This window comes from Lathyrus oleraceus, chromosome 4 (assembly GCF_024323335.1).
Source record: "Lathyrus oleraceus cultivar Zhongwan6 chromosome 4, CAAS_Psat_ZW6_1.0, whole genome shotgun sequence".
In the NCBI taxonomy this organism is placed as follows: Eukaryota; Viridiplantae; Streptophyta; class Magnoliopsida; order Fabales; family Fabaceae; genus Lathyrus; species Lathyrus oleraceus.
Window position 1 is genome coordinate 84,117,778 of NC_066582.1, and position 21,201 is coordinate 84,138,978.

The following is a 21,201-nucleotide window of genomic DNA, read 5'->3' on the forward strand; positions in this document are numbered from 1 at the left end:
TACCTTCTCGAATCAGTGCGTTTCACTGTAAAATTAGCAGAGTTGTTCATGTGGAATTTTTTGATAGCTCGCAGACATTCTTCTTTGGTGCGGAACATGTCTCCCACCTTTAACTCGCCTTCTAATCATGGATACGGGTTATAGAAAACACTGTTGGATGTTTCATCGTCATGCAAATGCATGTTTGTCATATGTTGAGGCGGATTGTAGACATGACTAAGAGGTATTGGCGGTGGTTGATCATCATCTTCAATGTCGTTGTTCAACATATGATCGACCTATATCTCGGTCTCCTCTTCTTCTTCATCAACGACGTTCACTTCTGCTTCTGCTTCTGGGTTGACGTCATTTGAGCATTGTGAATCAAATTCACCAGATTCATCCTGACTGGTTATTTAAGACTGCTGAGATGGTATACATGGTTGAAGGGTAATATACAACTCAATATAATTGCAGCCTGAATGTTCATGACTAACAAAGATGTATTCAACATCTTCATCATCCCGTACCTTAAGCGGGAAAAACTTGCATCGACTGTTCTAAAAAAATATTGGATTTTGATACGTGATCTTTGACACAATACCCGATCCTATGCAGGATTATATTCTTTTTTTAAATGCAAGAAGGTTGCATTTCTCTTGATCGTAAGTCGAATGGTATCGGTGTTTCGAAAACAAAATTCGTATAACTCAGACTCGTATGTTTCACCATTACAGTGAACATTGACACTATATTTCGGTGAAGATGACATTATAATACCCCAACAACATTGTCAGATCGGATACACACAACCCCCTATCCGTCAAACTTTTCGTTCCACAAACAAACAAACATACAACCCAAACATGTCATACACCAAACCCCAATACCAAGAGCATACCCCATACCACCACCAATAAATTGATCATCAATCAGGGACCCAACATCGCTTCGCACCCAACACATCACCCTACCAAAGTAGCCTTAGCCAAAACACTCAACGATCATTCAACACCAACTGTCCCTCCTCCTACCATAGCCAAAAAGCCCAAACCTCACAAAACCAAAACCTCCAACAACCCTATCTCTACCAAAACCCCTAACAATCTTTCCAACCTTTCCTCGACGCATCATTAACACCCATGTCTCCCTTCAACCGTCTCGGTCGCCCACCATTGAGTCAAACACAACCCAACTACTCTAGCATTGGTCATGAACTCAGCTATATCGGTACACATTCGATGCATACTGAAGACTATGTCGATTTGTCTGACTATCTCAACATGCGATCTCCTGCAGTTGGTAGTGATTCTCCTGGGTCCTCAGATGCTCAAACACCAGTGGTGAATCATCAACGTGAGTTAGGGTCACGAGTTAGGATAGCTAGGGGATGTGGGACCGGAGGTCGGTTAGGTGATCCTGGTCATCACCATTAGGATTTTTTGTGTAAACTAGAATTTATATTAATATCAATTGGTCCTATTTCAAAATTATGTATCACGTAGACCGTTTAACAAAAAAAATTGCATTTTACACTGAGGTGTCAATCCAATTGGTGTCTCCTTTCAACTGATACACATGAGCGCCAATTGGATTGGATGCACCATGTGCCCTAGCCAATCCAATTGGCACCTCCACTCTATTTTTAAGAGGAGTCTCCAATTGGATTGACGGCTCCTCCTAAAAATGGGGTATTTTGGGATTTTTTTTGAAAACAAGGTTATTTTGAGAATTTTTTGAAAAACTGGGTTATTTTCGTAAAAAAATCCCCAAGTCACATGGTTTTGAATTTTTTTATCATACCAAACTGCCTTATTTCCAAACAACAAAAAGCAACATGAAGAACTTTTGTCCATTAAATAGGCGGATCCTCTTATTTTTTCAAAGCTTTTGTTCATTGGAAGGGCGGAGTCTAGAACATCCAATGTTTCGAACAACTACATATGAACTTGATTTGTTTCTTAGAAAGAGACATACTTGAAAGGGAAAAAATTAGAAGTATTGAGAGACACGATGTCCAACGTGAGTGGGTGCGAGTTAGAAATGATATGATGCTAGGGAAATGATGTTTGGACCAAATGATATCAGTTTGATTGTTGTAGTCAGTTAGAAATGTCGTCTTTAAATGTTATGGTTAAGTATTTGTATCTGTTTTGATATTTGTTGTATGTGTTGTTTTTTAAGACTTGTTGTTGTTTGTTTTGTGTTATATGGATTCTTGTTATTTATATTTGTTACTTAATTAGTAATGGTTTAAATAATTGAGAAGCTTGATGGAAATCTGAAAATAATACTTGATAATAAAATAAAAAATTAATTATTACTAGTTCCAACATTGGGACACCATGTTCGGTTGTGACCAGGAAGACGACACATGAAACATTTTCTCTCCAACTTATCAGTTGTGTCCATTTATGTTCTAATACGTGTGTTCACTAAGCGACCCTTCTTATTTCTCACATTCTTGAATTACGGAAAATTTTGCCCTCTTTCATAAATGTGCCAATATTCATTGTATGGTAGCACTAGAAAGCTTGTACTATAAACCCCAAATAGGTTTGCAACCTTGTAAACGTTGGATAAAAGAGCACATACGTCTTGGTGCAGCATAGAACATGTAGCAATAACATGTGAACAAGGAATAAGGTATGCCTGGAACTTTCCGCAACTACACCAACCATTTATTAGGTTGACCTTTTAATGTCCCATGGGCTTCCCCTCACAATGATCCATTGTCTCCTTCACATTGAAAGTGTTATAATTTTAGCCAAAAATTCTTACCTGATGCATGTTGGATTTTGTTGTTTCTTCTTTCATCACCTTAATTCAATTGTCTGTAAATGTTTACCTTGATTTCAACACTGCACTCCACTGTGCACCCCTTTCAGCAAATATTGATCCCATTCTATAGTATGTTGCACTTACCAATGTTGTAATTGGAAGATTACGAGAGTCTTTAAAGACTGAACTCATTGACTCGATGAGGTTCATTGTCATGTGACCCTAACACCGAGCCCTGTCAAATGCCCCCGTCCATTTTTCTACTGGAATATTTTCTACCCACCTTAAAGAATCAATATTAGCCATGCCAATTTTATTCCGGTAATAGTGAAATGTTGGTTGGTTTAAAATATACCCTATATGTAAAAAAAATGGGTTAATGTTATAATATATGATTGACTAAGATATAATGTTAGCAAATAGATAAATACTTACCCATGTTAATAACTTTTTTTTGGAGGTTTTTGTCCTTGATTTTTTTATTAAACTTTGTGCAATGTGTCTGATACAGCAGACATACACAGATGGTGGATTATGCCAACCATTATCTGGATTATTATATGCACTTTCAATCGATGCATGCCTGTCTGAAATCAAACATACGCCTGGTTGAGAAGCAACATGCCTTCTCAAGTTATGTAGAAAGAACCCCTAACCTTCAGAAGTCTCACCTTCCACAAGGGCAAAAGCAACTGAGGAAATATTATTATTGCCATTTTGTGCTACCGCCATAAGTAGCATCCCTTTGTACTTATCATATAACCAAGTTCCATCAATTTGAAGTATAGGCTTGCAATATGCAAAGTCTCTAATGCATGGTTGGAATGCCCAGAATAGCCGGTGTAAGATGTGTTTCCCTTCAACAATAGTGTCGTCATCTGTATATATGGGTAGTGTTTCCATTTTTACCACTCTACCAGGAACGAATTTTTTAAGTGCTAACAAGTAATGTGGAAGTTCTTTGTATGAATTCTCCCAGTTACCGTATACTTGTTCAATTGCTTTATTCCTTGCATTCCATGTTTTCCTGTATGACAGAGTGAATTTGTATTCAGAAACAATTTTACTAATACAAAGACTCACCTTGATTGAAGGATCCTTGTCTACAAAATCCATTAAATGTTTACACATTAGGTGAGAGATATGTTTCCGATAATCCTGATTAAAGATAGGTTTTGAACAACTATGTGTGGGGTTCATGATGCCTATCTCCCATAAGTCACTTCTTTTTCTATAGGACGCCAATAAACGAAACTTGCACATATCATTTTTACAACATATTACATAGCTCTTCTTATCATAATCTTTCACCTTAAAATCCACACAGTGTTTCATGTGATATTTCTTTATGGAGAGCACACAATCAGCTTTTTTTATTAGCATGAAAGAAGCTTTAGACCTCGTGCACATTCGTACGTCCCAGTCGACAAAATGATTCGTCCATATTTGATACAAGCGGGATTTGGGCACGTTATGAACATAACCGCATGCAACATTGATAGAAAATTTATTCTCGCCTTATGCAAAATATGGAGACTGGAAACACACATCTTTCATCTTCCAACCGGTGAATGCACGGTCACACTAGAGGATGTACACATGTTGTTAGGTTTACGTGTAAACGGTTTCGTAGTACATGGAAAAACAAATGTGACCTATTTTAAAGCTCAAGAATTGTTGGGTGTAGAACTGAAGAACACAGATAGAAAAGGCCAATTCATTAAGATGAAATGGCTCAGGGTGCACTACAACGTTATTCGCTTAAACAAGAATTCCCCCTCGAAACAATACTTAGGAAGACTAGAATTTATATTTTATTGCTTTTCGCTAGTTTATTATTTTTTGATACTAATGGTAACACTATACATATTCAGTATTTACCATTACTTGAGGACTTTACTAAAATAGGTAAATATAGATGGGGAACTGCAACTTTAGCGCAACTATCCAGAAACCTATGTAGATGCGCTAAAACAATGTCCATAATTTTGTTGGTTGTGCAATATTACTTCAAACTTGGGGATGGTCCAGAATGATGGGACTGGCGCCAAGGGATCCTAATCCATTCCAATTTCCATATGCGACCAAGTACATTTAAAACTTTTTTTAATATATGTTTATTCTACGTATTTTCTAATTAATAACTATTTCTTTTTAGGTGGTTCGCATATGAGATGAATTACGATAAAACCCCCCATCATTGTGCTCATGCATATCAGACTTTCATTGATCATTTCCAGGCAAATGATGTAATATCTTAAAGATTTAACTGCTAATACTTACCATTTATATAATTTTTTAACTAATCACCTGAATTTATGTAACAGTTTGTGTGAAGACACTATTTTGGATCCAACTGAGAGTGACATGTGGAGTTTAAAAGCACTTTTATTATAAGTTTTAAAAATTCAAAAATATATATTTAAATAAAATCATAAAAATTTAAAAATATATATTTAATAATTAAAATAAATAGTGCAAATTTATAATAAGTTATGCAAATTTATAATAAATATATAAAATACAAAACTAATATAATTATAATAAATTTATAAAAAATAAAATTTAAATAAAATCATAAAAATTTAAAATATATATTTAATAATTAAAATAAATAGTGCAAATTTATAATAAGTAATGCAAATTTATAATAAATATATAAAATACAAAACAATATCATATACTCAATCATTCGAGTCATATTCCTCGTTCGCCTCTTCTACATTATGTCGTTGCCCATAGGGATGGAAATTTGACTCATCCCTAGTAGCTACCCACAAAAATTACCCAACACGGATAGGGTAAAACCCCACAAAATAGGTACAAACAGGACACATGCAATTACCCACCAAAATAAGCGGGTATGAGCGCGGGTACGAATACCTTAGTACCCACCCACCCCATACCCACACTATATATATTTATATATTTTTATTATTATTATATACACATGTATATTTATCAATTTTATTAAATGTGTTACTATTAAACTTGTACGGATTTTAACATAAGTGTTTATTTATTTCTTAACTCAAAAATATCATCGTCGAATTTTTTCTAATGTTGTTAAAAAATTTAAATGACATGATAAATTATAACTAATCAATAATTTTTTATAAGAAATGCGAATAAATGGTTATGGGTATGGGTACTTAGTTATACATAGGATACAGGTACATATGTTGGTGCCCATGTAGGTATGGGCTCGGGTATGGGAATTGTTTTTGAACTGCAGGTATGGGGACAAGTACTACAACACCCTCCATACTTTACCCATTGTCATCCCTAGTTTCCCACCGACTTCTCCAAATTTGATATCCCCGCCAAAACCTTCATATTCACCCGATGTATGATTCATTTGTGAGTACATAAATTATTCAAATTTCTGTGCATGCTCATTTGCAAGTTACAATGCTTCTTCTAGCTCCAATTTTTTTCTCCTCATCTCACCCTCTAATTTCAATTGTCTTATCCTCATATCACAATCTAACTCTAATTTTTTCTTCACTTCTGCATCTCTTACGACCTCATTATAGGCTAAATTTCTCACAGTTTCTGCCATTTCAACGGTAAGAATTGGTGGACGAGATAATCCTTTCTCCAATAAGCAATTCTCAAGCTCAAACATCTATCCCATGACTTGAAATTTGTGGCAAACAAACCAGCACCATAAGTTCTCCCATTTTTCTTCTTCCCTCCACTTACACCAGTCCAAGTCTATGTTGACATAGTAGAATCAGTAGGATATGATTGTGTCATTACTACTACTTAAGGACGCTCTGATAGGAGTTGTGCAAACACTCTTTTATAATCCTGCTATACACACATAAAAATTAAATAAATTAGTATTATTATTTAAATATATTATTAAATAAATTAAATATAACAAAAACTTACTTGAATTTTTCTAGAACGTTCATCAATGAACTTGTCATTCTTCTTTTTATGAGTCATCTCATGAAGCTCATTAAAAAGTGAAGGTCTTCCCATTTCGTCAAACTAATTAAATAAAATCATAATTAAAAAAATAATTATGTTTAACTCATATAAATAATAAATGAAGACATGACTAAAATAATTAAATTTACCATCCATTATGCAATTTTGGAAGCACCGATACTTCCTTGTGTGTGGTTGCAGCCGTCTAATTCATATGCTCTATTTTATTTTTCCTTTTCATATATTTCCTTAAATTCATCGGAATCCCAATAAGCAATTAATTCTTGGAATAATTCCACACCTATCCAATGAAGACACCATTCTTGAGCAATCCAATCAAGTATGGCACGCCTAAGCATATCAGAAAGTCGAGTTGCACATCTATAGTGAAAATCACGCTCAACCAAGAAATAATTTCTTATATCCCAAATACATTTCTCCTACATTGTTGTATGAACTCAGAAAAAATATATAATTGGGAGTACTTCAATAATCACGAAAGTAATTATGTATATGAAATAACTTAAACCAATCATTCCTACTCTCATTTAAGTGTTCCATTGTCTTCCAGTTTTTTTTAATATTTTTATTGAATGGCATCCCATATTATTTGTGCAGCGACCCTACTCGGCACAAGCTTAAAAATAATATTTTTAATTAGTATTAATTAAAGTAACAACTCAAATATAACATATAAGCACTTACGATCCTCCCACAGGCGTAATGAGCCATCTTCCATTCATCTTCTTGTAATCAGCTCGAGTTCTCGCCACACTCACAGGCTCCTCATGATCGTAAAAATCATGGTCATCATGCTCCTCATGTGCATAATGCATTGATGATGAAGATGAATTTATGGTGCCAGATCCCCTAACCTTCCGAAATGAAGGTACATGTTTAATTAAATAAACGCATATCTAAAAATATAATTATGTTTAATATAAATAATAAATGGAAACATAATTAAAAATATAATTAAATTTACCATGCTAGATCCTCCAATTGCATGGATGACATAGGTACAAATGTGGAATACAAAATGCTAGATCCCCCGACCTCCAAGAATGAAGGTACATGTTTAATTAAATGAAAGCATATATAAAAATATAATTATGTTTAATAAAAATAAGAAATGGAAACATAATTAAAAATATAATTAAATTTACCATGCTAGATCCTCCCAACTACATGGATGCCATATGTGCAAATGTGGAATGCATAATGCTAGATCCTCAAGGCTGCATGGATGACATAGATCCTCCTGGATGCATGGATGACATAGATCCTCTCAGCTGTATGGATTACAAAGGTTCATATTCAATAGGACTGGTAAATGCAAGTGGACACCTAGATAGGAATATAGAGAAATCAACATTGGATAGTAATGCATTGTATGATGGAGTAATATGAGGTGGAGTAGGAAACATAGTCGGACAAGCTAACTCACTCAACTTTGGAATAAAAATAAACAGAGGTGACTCAAGAACCTCACAAATAGTAATCTTTTTGCGGCGGACCATCTTACCCTTATCTTTGTCTTCAGGCCAGACATTTATTTTGTCTATTTTGAGAGAAAAATATAAATCAATAAAATATACCAACACTAGTATAAGTAAGTAGAGTAAAATTACAAAAGCTTCTTATTTAATAAATTATGTAATATTACAAAATCTTCTTATTCAATACATTATGTTATATTACAAATGCTTTTTATTCAAATTATGTATCCTCTGAATCTTTATCTGACTCATTATTATCTCCAGACTCTAAATCCTCATGCTCTTCATTTACAGGATTTGTCGATTACAAGATAGTCACGTAAACTTATTGAACCTCAACTGCACTATCACACCAACTTGAAATCTCTTCAATTTCAATTACCTCATTAACTTGTGAAATCTCACCATCTTGGTATGCAACATTACATCGTCAATTCCAATATGACCCATTGGTTTCGACTTGATTACAACACACCGTCCTCATTTACGTGATTGAATTATAGGATAAGGTACGTAATAAACTTGTCTAACACTATGTGCCATTATGGAAAGATTATACTCTTTGTACCTTCTATCAATTCGAACTTCAACAGTGTTTATAGTTTTCTTCATGTATGTCCATGTTGGGTGTGAAATTTATATTCGTTCACAAAGTATGTGTGTCATTCATAAGTGGATTAGGCACATGTTCAGGTAGTGAACTGAACTCATTCAAAAGCAATTGTTCCACGAAAGCGTGACAATCATGACTATTCATTCCATACAACTTCCCTGTTTTGGAATTAGCAAACCTTGCTAAGTTAAAAGAATACCCATCAAGCATTCTCATTTCATTTAACCATCCGCAGGCTTATGTAGCATCTTAGGAAGTTACAGTGTAATTAGTCATGGGTTTTAATAATTTTCCATTTGGTTGGGGTATCAACTCCAAGTCTTTCCGATTACACAAATGTTCTAAGTCTTTTATAGCCTTTTCATTATCTTTTGTCTTGCCTTGGACATCTATCACTATGTTAAATACATAATTAAAAAAATTCTCCTCAATATACATAACATCAAGATTATGTCGTAACAATTTATCCTTACAATAAGGGAGGTCCCAAAAATACTTTTGTCCAATTGTCTTCTTCCCCGTATCTTGGAATTGTGCAAGCTTTTCCCAAATCAATGAATTTTTGTAGGTCACAAACTCTATTTCATACTTCAGTCGATGACAAATGAGGGGGTGACATATTTGTTGCTTTTCTCCTTTTCTAAAAGTATTCTTATTTCTTATAAACACATGGTTTGCAGGTAAGAATCTACAGTGGCAGTCAAACCACAAACTTTTTCCACTATTTTTCAAAGTAAACACTTTTAGGCGTCCCATGCAATGCGAACACCCAATTGTTCCATGTGTACCTCAACCAAACAACATGCCATATGTAGGAAAGTCGTTAATTATCCATATCAAAGCAGCTCACATAGAAAAGTTTTATTTATGAGATATATCATATGTTAATTCTCCAATCCACAATCTCTTCAGATGATCAACTAAAGGTTTTTAATATACATAAATTCCAACTCTTGAAATAGAAGGTCCTCAAATGATGCATGTAAAAAACATGTAAGGTTTTTTCAGGCACATCTCGGGGGGGGGGGGGGGGGGGGGGGGGGGGGGGATTGTAAAGGGTAACAATAACTGGCCAACAAGAATAGGCAATTGTGGCTGCTTGTATATACAAAGTGAAACCAGTAGAGCATAATACAAATCTAACATTTATGGGTTTGGTGGAAAAACGATGAAATATTTGATCAAAGTGTTTCCATGCTTCACCATCATATGAATGTCTTATCATGCCTGAACTGTTACTGTTTGTATGATGCCATTTCATTTGGCTTGCATTATGCATTGATGCAAATATTCTCTGAAATCTTGGTATTATTGGAAAATAGAACATGAACTTCGCTTCCACTCATTTTTTCTTTCGATCAATGGCTTTACTTTAAACTGAATACCTTGGAATCTTATAAAACTTACATTCCTCAAATGCCCCTTCATTTGTACTAAAATCATTGTCATAAAACAACATGCTTCAATGCAACAATCAATCTTTTTTACTTCTAACCCCAGCCTTGACACCACCGTATTCACATCATAATAACTTGTAGGCATGTTTTCTTTTACATGATTCACTCCAACATCATTTTCGAAAAGAATTTCAAACATTGATAAAAAATATTCAAATTTGACTTGGAAGCCAAAAGTCTCACATACATTGATAGCCTAGAGTCAGAGGACCCCTCAAACAACGGTGATTTATTTATTTTAACAACTGCTAAAATTTTTGTGCTTTCTCATTCTAGAGCTCTTCGGCATCAAAGTCTTGAAGTTTTTCATAAGCAACATTCACCCCAAATGCATCACCAACCATATCATCTAGCAAACTAAAGTGTTCCTTGTGTTGTATATGTGATTGATTGGTTGAAGCCTATATATTAATATTTGGTCGACTATGCGGCAATTCTTCTCTATTAAATGTCCAAACCCAATAGTTTTTCTTAAAAACCACTCGCTCCAAGTGATGTTTCACCTCTTTTGGGTCACTAATTATATATCCACAACCACAATTTTAAACACATACATCTTACCTCTCGTTCACTTCGATACCATTCTTAAGCAAACACAAATGTGATAAATCCAATAAATCCTTCCTTAAAATTTAGTTTAAGTCTGCGTCTTTCTAGAATCATACATTGAACTACGATAATGCTCATAATATTTCATACTGCAAATGAACAATAACGTTGCCATTTAATTTTGAAAATAAGGTATGATCTATTAGCCAATTTAAATTTTTTGTCGATTAAATCAATTTTAAATTAGTCTATATTTTTATGATCTATCAATTACAAAAACATTACATACTAATTAAAAACAAACTAACATGCAACAAAAAAAAAGTAGAGTAGTATACTAAAATATTATTGACAAATAAAATAAAATATCATAATAAAATAGTAATTTCACATTCAATTTTTAAAATGTTATTGACAAATAAATAAAATAACGTACTAAAAGTAATTTAAATTAAATTATTTTTTAACATTTTACTTAGTATACATTACCTTTTTGTAAATATACACTAATTGATTTAAGAAATCATCTTAAAAAGACTTTTTTCAAATTAAAAATATATTCTTGAAGTATGTAACTATATAATCTTTACTATATTATTCTAATGTATTTGTCTTAAACTAGCTATATTTTTTATAAATTTTTGTAATTTTAATTAAGTTTTTTTATTAAAAATTTGTATACCTATTTTTTAACTCAAAAAAAAAACTAAATCTATTTTTTAACTAAAATATGTTTATAAATAATTTTTAATAAATAAATCTGTTTTTTATAAATAAATCTTTTTTTTATAAAAGTATTTTTAATCTTTTAAACATAGTATATATGTATAACCATTGTAACCAATTCTGAATCTACACTTTACATAAAAAAAATTAAAACTTTATATTAAACTTTTGAACCATTTTTTTTATAAATATTTATGTTTTTAAGAAAGTTTTTTAAATAAATCTGTTTTTAACAAAATAATTTTATTTCTTTTGAAAAGTTTAATATAAACATTTATGACCATTACAAAAAGAATATATGAATTTTCTAAAAATATATATTGTTATTTATAGTTCATTTTACATATAATATATCTTCAATATATATATATATATATATATATATATATATATATATATATATATATATATATATATATATATATATATATATTGATTTTTTAATGTTTATTTAGTACATCCACTAATACTAACACAAAAATAAATCAATTAATATACAAATAACATAACAATATCAACATACATGATGTATTTATATATAAAATAATTTTAAAAAAAAGAATAAATTAGTGTGTGCATGAAAGGAAGATATGCGAAGCTCTCTAAAATCTTATTTTGATATAATAGACCATAATTTTAAGGAAAAAAATGGAAGTAGAGAGGCTAAAAAAAGAAGTTCTACTGGAGGAAGAAAGAAAGAATAAGTTACGTGTGAAGAAGAAGAAATAAATGAGCGAAAATGAATGGGAGTTGTTTTAAATTATTTACTCCAATATTTCGTAAGGATGAATTCCACGTTGAACCATCAATCACTTTTTGTATGCAAAATTTATACCTTATCCCACATGTCTCGCCTACAAAGGTGCAAGTTCGCTTGCCAAGCTACAAGGCTTAAAAAGTAACTTTGTTTTGCGCGGGGTACTCCTTGCTGACCCAACGATCAAAATTTTTTTAGGGGCTACTCATCGCATATATGTATATTAAAAATTGCGGTAATAATTTCAAACTTTTGATTTTTTTCCTTGTTGTTAAAAGCCTTTGACATATCTGAAAGAAATTAACAACTTCCATCTATGATATTATAAAAGGAAGTACTATAATTTGAGAATGATCTAAGAGCCTCTTAAGAATACAAGGAATTATTTACCTCATCTAAATAGAAAAACACCTACAACCCTCTTTAAAATTATAAGCCAATGGTTCAAAGGATATAAGTGCTTCAGAAGGAGAAATTGAATACCAAAAGGGACGCCCCTAGATAACCAATCAATATTTCTAATGATTACTTCAAAATTTAACAGGTAGCTACTCAATTGATCCTACCGAGGTGATTTAGTGTCTCGTGTCTAAATATATCTAAATTGGAACTGAGAAGGCATGTCTCGAACTCAAATTTTAAGGGCTTAACTTACTTGAAAGGAGGTGTATTAAAATTATGAGAGTAACAACAAATCTATGAACCTGAGTATTTAAAAAATGTGAGAATAAAATTACCTATTAGAATATCATTAAAAAGTTTGTGGGCACGGTCACCAAATGAGAAATTCAAAGGTGAACAAATATAAATATGACGAAGAATTCCTTTTTGAGTTGTAAGAGTTTCTTGTTTCCTCTTCATTTCTATATCTATATGCTTCTTCTATTTTTTTTTTACTTTTGTGAGTTTCGCAGTCGTGCCTCCACGTTCATCAATTTTATTTTCCCCTTTCTCGTCGATCTCGCTTCCAAAATATAAGATTTTTCCATTCCATGCCAACAATCCCCCACCTCTTAACACTTCACTCTTCCTCCGCCAACATAATTCTTCAATTTCTCTTCGAATTCATATCATAACACTTCTCTCATCATCACACTTCTTTCCCTTCCACACCATCATTCTCTCCAACTGCTATTTGTCTCTATGTCGTAGCTGTTTAGGTTTTGTTTCTCGTTCATTGATTTTATTTTTGTTTTCTTGCTTTTGTTTAATTTCTTATTAAGTTTTAGTTTCAATATGATACCAAATGGAAATGATATGCTGAGAGTATAATAAGTTGAAAGAACTTAATGTGGGTATTAGAGGACAAATCATATTGGTTAAGACTTTTGAATGAGCCTTAAACTCTAAGTTGGATTAATACACCAGACAAGAAACACAAAATCAAATGAGTTTAGAGATCACGTCTTTACCTCAAACTTTAAGGCAGTTGATGTATGAATCCTCTCACTTATATCTTTAGTCAAAATAAGACATAAGATTTATAGTTCTCACTTATATGATGATGAACGCCTAATACTTCATATAAAATGAGACTTCTAAATTTGACTTGGAAACCAAAAGTATCGCACACATTGATAGTCTAGAGTTAGAGGACCCCTCAAACAATGATATATTTATTTATTTTAACAACTGATAAAACTTTTGTGCTTTCTCAGTCGAGAGTTCTTCTGCATCAAAGTCTTGAGATTTTTCATAAGCAACATTCACTACAAATGCATCACCAACCATATCATCTAGTGAACTAAAGGATTCATGTGTTGTATATGTGATTGATTGCTTGAAGCCTCTATATTAATTTCTAGTCCACTATGCGGCAATTCTTCTCCATTAAATGTCCAAATCCAATAATTTTTCTTAAAACCCACTTTCTCCAAGTGACGTTTCACCTCTTTTGGGTCACTAATTATATATCTACAACCACAATTTAAATATATGCATCTTACATCTCCTTCACTTTGATACCATTCTTAAGCAAACACAAATGTAATAAATCCTATAAATTCTTCCTTAAATTTTAGTTTAAGTCCACGTCTTTCTAGAATCGTACATCAAACTACGATAGTACTAATAACATTTGATACTACAAATGAACAACAATGTTTCCATTTAAATTTTAAAATGGAGTATGATCTATTAGCCTATTTAAAAATATTATCGATTAAATCAATTTTAAATTAGTCTATATTTTTATGATTTATCAAATATAAAAACATTACATACTAATTAAAACCAAACTAACATGCAACAAAAAAAGTAGTGTAGTATATTAAAATATTATTGACAAATAAAATATATCATAATAAAATAGTAATATAACTTTCAATTTTTAAAATTTTATTGACAAATAAATAAAATATCATACTAAAATAGTAATTTAAATTAAATTATTTTTTAACATTTTACTTAGTATACATTACCTTTTTGTAAATATACATTAACTTATTTAAGAAACTATCTTAAAAAGACTTTATTCAAATTAAAAATATATTCTTTAAATATATTAACTATATAATCTTTAATATATTATTCTAATGTATTTGTCTTAAACTAGTTATATTTTTCTATACATTTTTTATAATCAATTTTAATTAAGTTTTTTTATTAAAAATTTGTATACATATTTTTAACTCAAAAAAATAATTAAATCTATTTTTCTACTAAATCTATTTTTTTAACTAAATATGTTTTATAAATAATTTTTAATAAATAAATTTGTTTTTTTATAAATAAATCTATTCTTTTTTATAAAAGTATATGTTAAAATAGTATTTTTAATCTTTTAAACATTATAAATCAACTAATATACACATAACACAACAATATCAACATATGAACACATGCATTTATCTGCATCAATATACATATTATGATGGATTTATATATAAAATAATTATAAATAAAAAAAGAATAAATTAGTGTGTACCTGAAAGGATGATATGTGAAGCTCCCTAAAATATGTTTTTGATATAATAGACCAAAATTTTAAGAAAAAAATGGAAATAGAGAGGTTAAAAGAAAGAAGTTCTAATGGAGGAAGAAAGAAAGAATAAGTTATTATTGAAGAAGAAGAAATGAATGAGCGGAAATGAATGAGAGTTGTTTTAAATTATTTATTCTTATATTTTGTGAGGGTGGATCCCACGCTGAACCAACATTCACTTTTTGTTGGGGGACACCCCTCGCAACATTTGTATCTTATCTCACTTGTCTCGTTTGCAAAGTTGCAGGTTCGCCTGCCAAGCTGCAAGGCTCAAAAAGTAACGTCGCTTTGCGCGGGGTACCCCTTGCTGATCCAACGATCAAATTTTTTTAAGGATTATTCCTCATAAATATGTATCTTGAAAATTACGGTAATAATTTCAAACTTTCCATTTTTTCTTGTTGTTAAAACCTTTTAGATATCTGAAAGAAATTAACAACTTCCATGCATGATATTATTGAAGAAAGTACTATAATTTGAGAAAGATCTAAGAGCCTCTTAAGAATACAAGAAATTATTTATCTCATTTAAAGAGAAAAACACCTACAATCCTCCTTAAAATGTCTTATAGAGCAACAAATCAAAGAATATAAGTGTTTCAGAAGGAGAAATTGAATACCAAAAAGGACGCCCCTAGATAACCAATCAATATTTCTAATGATTATTTCAAAATTTAACAAGTAGCTACTCAATCTATCCTATCGAGGTGATTTATTGTCTCGTGTCTAAAGATATCTAAATTGGAACCGAGAAGGCATGTCTCGAACTCAGATTTTAAGGGCTTAACTTGCTTGAAAGGAGGTGTATTAAAATTATAAGAGTAACAACAAATCCATAAACCTGAGCATTTAAAAAATATGAGAATAAGATTATCTATCAGAATGTCACTAAAAAGTTTGTGGACACGGTCACCAAAATGAGAAATTCAAAGTTGATCAAATATAAATATGACGAAGAATTCTTTTTTGAGTTGTAAGGGTTGCTTGTTTCCTCTTAATTTCTACCTCTACATGTTTCTTATGGTTTTTTTCTTCTACTTTTGTGAGTTTCACACTCGTGCCTCCACGTCCACCAATTTTCTTTTCCCTTTTCTCGTCGATCTCACTTCCAAATTATGAGACTTTTCTATTTCATGCCAATATTCCCCACCTCGTAACACTTCGCTCTTCCCCCGCCAACATCCGTCTACAATTTCTATTCGAAATCATATCATAACACTTCTCTCGTCATCACACTTATTTCCCTTCCACACCATCATTCGCGTGTCTAAAGATATCTAAACTAGAACTGAGAAGACATGTCTCAAACTCAGATTTTAAGGGCTTAATTTACTTGAAAGGAGGTGTATTAATATTATAAGAGTAGCAACAAATCCATAAACCTGAGCATTTAAAAAATATGAGAATAAGATTATCTATCAGAATGTCACAAAAAAGTTTGTGGACACGATCACCAAAATGAGAAATTCAAAGGTGATCAGATATAAATATGACGGAGATTTCTTTTTTGGGTTGTAAGGGTTGCTTGTTTCCTCTTAATTTCTACCTCTACATGTTTCTTCTATTTTTTCTTCTACTTTTGTGAGTTTCACACTCGTGCCTCCACGTCTATCAATTTTCTTTTTCCTTTTCTCGTCGATCTCGTTTCCAAATTGTAAGACTTTTCCATTTCATGCCAACAATTCCCCACCTCGTAACACTTCACTCTTCCCCCGCCAACATGAGTATACCACTTCTATTCGAATTCATGTCATAACAGTTCTCTCGTCATCACACTTATTTCCCTTCCACACCGTCATTCTCTCTAACTGTTAGTTGTCTCTATGTCCTAAATGTTTAGATTTTGTTTCTCGTTTATTAGTTTTATTTTATTTTATTTTCCTTGCTTTTGTTTAATTTTTTATTAAGATTTAGTTTCAATATGCTATCAAATGAAAAAGATATGCTGAGAGCATAATAAGTTGAAAGAATTTAACGTAGGTGTTAGAGGACAAATCATATGGGTTAAGACTTTTGGATAAGCGTTAAACTCTAAGTTGAATTAATACCCGAGACAAAGAACACCAAATCAAATGAGTTTGGAGATCACGTCTTTACCTCAAATTTTAAGACAGATGATTTATAAATCCTCTCACTTGTATCTTTACTCAAAATTGTAAGACATAAGATTTATAATTCTCACTTATATGATGATCAACGTCTAATTTTTCATAAAAAATGACTAAGTAGCTTATAAAAAAGAAGATGGAATTAAGTGAGTGAAGTGAGTTAATAAAAAATATTGAACTATGTTGAAAGATTGGATTGACATATATAAATAATTGTCACGTTATAAATATACTGATTATTTCCAATTAAGAATTTACTAAAATTTATCATTTGTGTTATTTAATTAATTAAAATTTCTCATAAAATTATATAAAGAAAACATCACGTGGCTGATAATTTCCTCCCCTCTCTTGATATGAATATGATTGGCCAAAGTTCTAAATTCCAAATTGTACCTTAAGCCTTCACATGGGTAGTCCAATAATTGGCCAAGCATGTTGAGTGACAAAGGAGAACTATACATGGTGGTACCATTTCAAATCTCTTTAGTTTCTAATTGGTTGAGATAATTGGTCAAACACTCAAGAACTATTGGTTGGGTAACCGACCTTTTTCGCAAACATATTAAAACATACTACAACTGCTTTTACGCCACCAACACTGAATAACATAAACTTGTTGAATTCAAATTCAATATGGGACACATAAAATAAGGGTAAGTGCCCCCACACGCTGCTACTCACAACTTTGCTTTCACACATAGAGGCAAGAGTTGCAACAAATTGGCCGAATGGGACAAAGAAGCTGATCTAAAGATTCTGTTCCACCATAACATGATCTAGATTACCCAACAAGTTTTTCAGTTGCCTATGTTTTGGAGTTTTTGGAGAACTTGATGGTTTTGTTTGTCTCCAATATCCATTCGTCAAGTGCACTACTCTAGGATGATTTTGAAGACACCAACACATAGAGATATCATCCAATAATTTTTTTTTATTTTTTTGTCATTATTTTCATTTTTATTAGGATAAAAGATGAGTAAATACGTAGTATATTAAATGTATTCTTAAATATTGACATCAAGTACAATGTTTTTTAGTTTTATTTTTATTTTTATTTTTAATATATATATATAAATTGTAGAAGATAAAAAATAAAAGATAAATAGAAATAAACATATATTATGCCATAAAAAATATTTGTGTTTAATATTTTTCAATTCTTAAAATTTAAAAAGTATTTGGTTCAACTTATCTATTTCATAGTAAAAGTCTAAAATGCGTTTACTGTTTTTTTATTTCGATAAAATATATTTTTTTAGTTTTCCTTGTTCTAAAACGATTGTTTGGTCTCATGTTTTCCAACATTTAAAAAGAAAATTAGTTAGCCCCCACCATTTTCATTGATTTGTAACATGATACATCTCTCCAAACCCCCCTTTCCCATTGAGTTTTTGGAATTCTCTATCATCAATCATCATGACTTAGGGTTAGATCGGTAGAGAAGAAAAAGAAGAGAGAGGTTGAAGAGAAAAATTGAAAAGAAGTACATGAAACTTTTCTTGTTTGGTTGCCGTGAAAAGAGCATAGAGTTCTAATTTAAGAAAAATGGATGATTAACTAACATTATATATTTATTTTACACTATCAATCAATGACGATTATTTTTCCGCTAAATTAAATGAAAAATTTTAAAATACTTATATGACATAACAAAATAATATATTTTTATTAAATGATAGTGTAAAAAATATTTACACTATCACAGCATCACCATTAAACCCTATAATTTATGGAGTCAACCATTTTTCTACTCTTCTCATGAGAGAAATGAATTTTTTTTTTAAATTTTACCTTTTAATGTATTATTAACTTTTACTCATTTTTCTATGGTATGATATTAATTTTTTAATTAAACAACATTTTTCTTTTTTCAAAAAAATTATATTTCTCTTTCTTTTATTTTTTTCATATAATAAATAATACATTAAATTTATATTATTTCTCATTTTTTTCTCTTTTCGCATCTTTTTCACATCTTTCTCTTCTCATTTTCATCTCACAACCGACCACACTTTACCTAAAAATAATGTAAAATAGATAAAAAAAACTTGATTTTACAAACGAGGAGATTAAAAATTAACTTGATCAAATAGAGTAAAAAATTCATTTAAAATTGAAAGCTTAATTTAGGTCCAAATCTGGCCTAATTGGTGTCTGAGGGAAGTTTTAGAGTTTGGTATGCAAAACACCTGCAAATTAGGAGCTAATAGATAAGTTTGGTTGATCCTAAATATGAGTTGTGTAGAGTAACGATTGTAAAGTTAGGTTAATGTCAAATCTTCATTTAACTATCTGGTTGGGTTCATGCACTCCTTACCTATTCACAAAGACAACTCCCCTTTTGCACATGACCATCTTCCCTTCACAATTACAAAATCTATAACCCATTAATATCTCAAATAACAAAAACCACATAACATAATGCAAATTGACAATTTTACCCCTCCTTGAAATTGACCCCAAATTCACACAATTGACATGATTCCATCTTTTCTTTACCATTACCATAAAGTTAACAGCACACAACAATTTTCTCTAACAATACGTCATTCAAATTGACCTTCACATTAGAAACCAAAATAAAATAAAATAAAATAAACAACAACTTGTTAAGATCTACAATATTATTTTTGTATTTACATATCACAAAATACATTCATCATAAAAGAACTAGAAAGAAAATTTTTAAAAAAATGAAGGTCTACATTACATAATTGCCTTTGGAGACTTATGAAGAGACCAACCCAAGAAATAATTTAAATAAAAAAAAAAACTAGTCTAAAAAATATGCACAAAATCATCTTCAGAATTCACATAACAAATCCAACAACTATTATTTCTGGTGGACCCTCCAATATTAACTTCTATTTTCTACTTACTGTAATTACAAAAACTGGAGGAAAAAAAGAAGGAAAAAAAAGCATAATAACAGAATATTCACACAGAGAAAAAGAAGAAGAAAAAAAAACAAATTCAACAATAAGCCAATCGTTGATTAACACGATCTCTGAGAATTCCGTTATACAAAGCAACTCTATTTGCAGGCATTCCTCGGTTATCATTTCCGCCATTACAGTTCCTCGAAACCTTTGATCTCGAATTCATCTTCAAAGAATGCTGCTTTCTGTATTCTTCTCCATCTCCGCACGTATCCATAACATCCTCCGCAAAATGAACTCTCTTCTTCTTTTTCTTCGCTTTCTTTCCACCGGAGGATATACAAGATCGTAGAACTGGAGGGCGAGAAGGAGGGGTTTCGTGAAGCGATGAGAATTGGGTTGGTGGGAGAGACTTCTGGAGACGGAGAGCGAGGAGGATGACGGTGCCGGAGACAGCCATGGCGGTTGCGAAGACGGCGCCTTGTGCGGTTGTGATTGAAGACATGGTGTTTGATGAAAAGAGTGAAAGAAAAGAAAGAGATGATTTTTGGTGTTTGACGGAGATTAAGAAAAGTGAAAGTGGTGAAGTCTCATATTTGCAGTAGGCATGAATATTATAGTCAAATCAATTGAGAGACACATTACTTTATAGTAAAATCTTAAATAAAGTGTAGACCAATTCTTTATATATAAAAAATAAAATATGTGATTGTCTAGACTATTTATAAATAAAAGTTAAAATGAATTTACTCTAAATTTACTCTAAATACATTTTTCTTTTATTTATTTTAATATTTAATCTAAAAAAAATACCGGGTATTATGGGATATGTACTTGTTTTATTTATTTATTTATTATATTAAATACTAATTGTAGAGTATCAATAAAATGGATTAATTACTATACACTCTCAACGTAAAAGATTTACA

At 31.3% G+C, this 21,201-nt stretch overlaps 1 protein-coding gene across 1 annotated transcript; it reads right to left on the reverse strand.

Moving 5' to 3' along the window:
* Positions 1 to 20,202: 20,202 nt before the first annotated feature.
* LOC127073549 (uncharacterized) lies at positions 20,203 to 20,923 on the reverse strand. Its single transcript, XM_051014724.1, has one exon. The coding sequence runs from the start codon at positions 20,775 to 20,777 to the stop codon at positions 20,367 to 20,369; it is 411 nt and encodes a 136-aa protein (XP_050870681.1). The 5' UTR covers positions 20,778 to 20,923; the 3' UTR covers positions 20,203 to 20,366.
* Between the last annotated feature and the right edge of the window lie 278 nt (positions 20,924 to 21,201).

Excerpts from the sequence above, each read along its gene's own strand:
- LOC127073549 (XM_051014724.1), bottom strand. The coding sequence starts at position 20,777 with ATGTCTTCAATCACAACCGCACAAGGCGCCGTCTTCGCAACCGCCATG.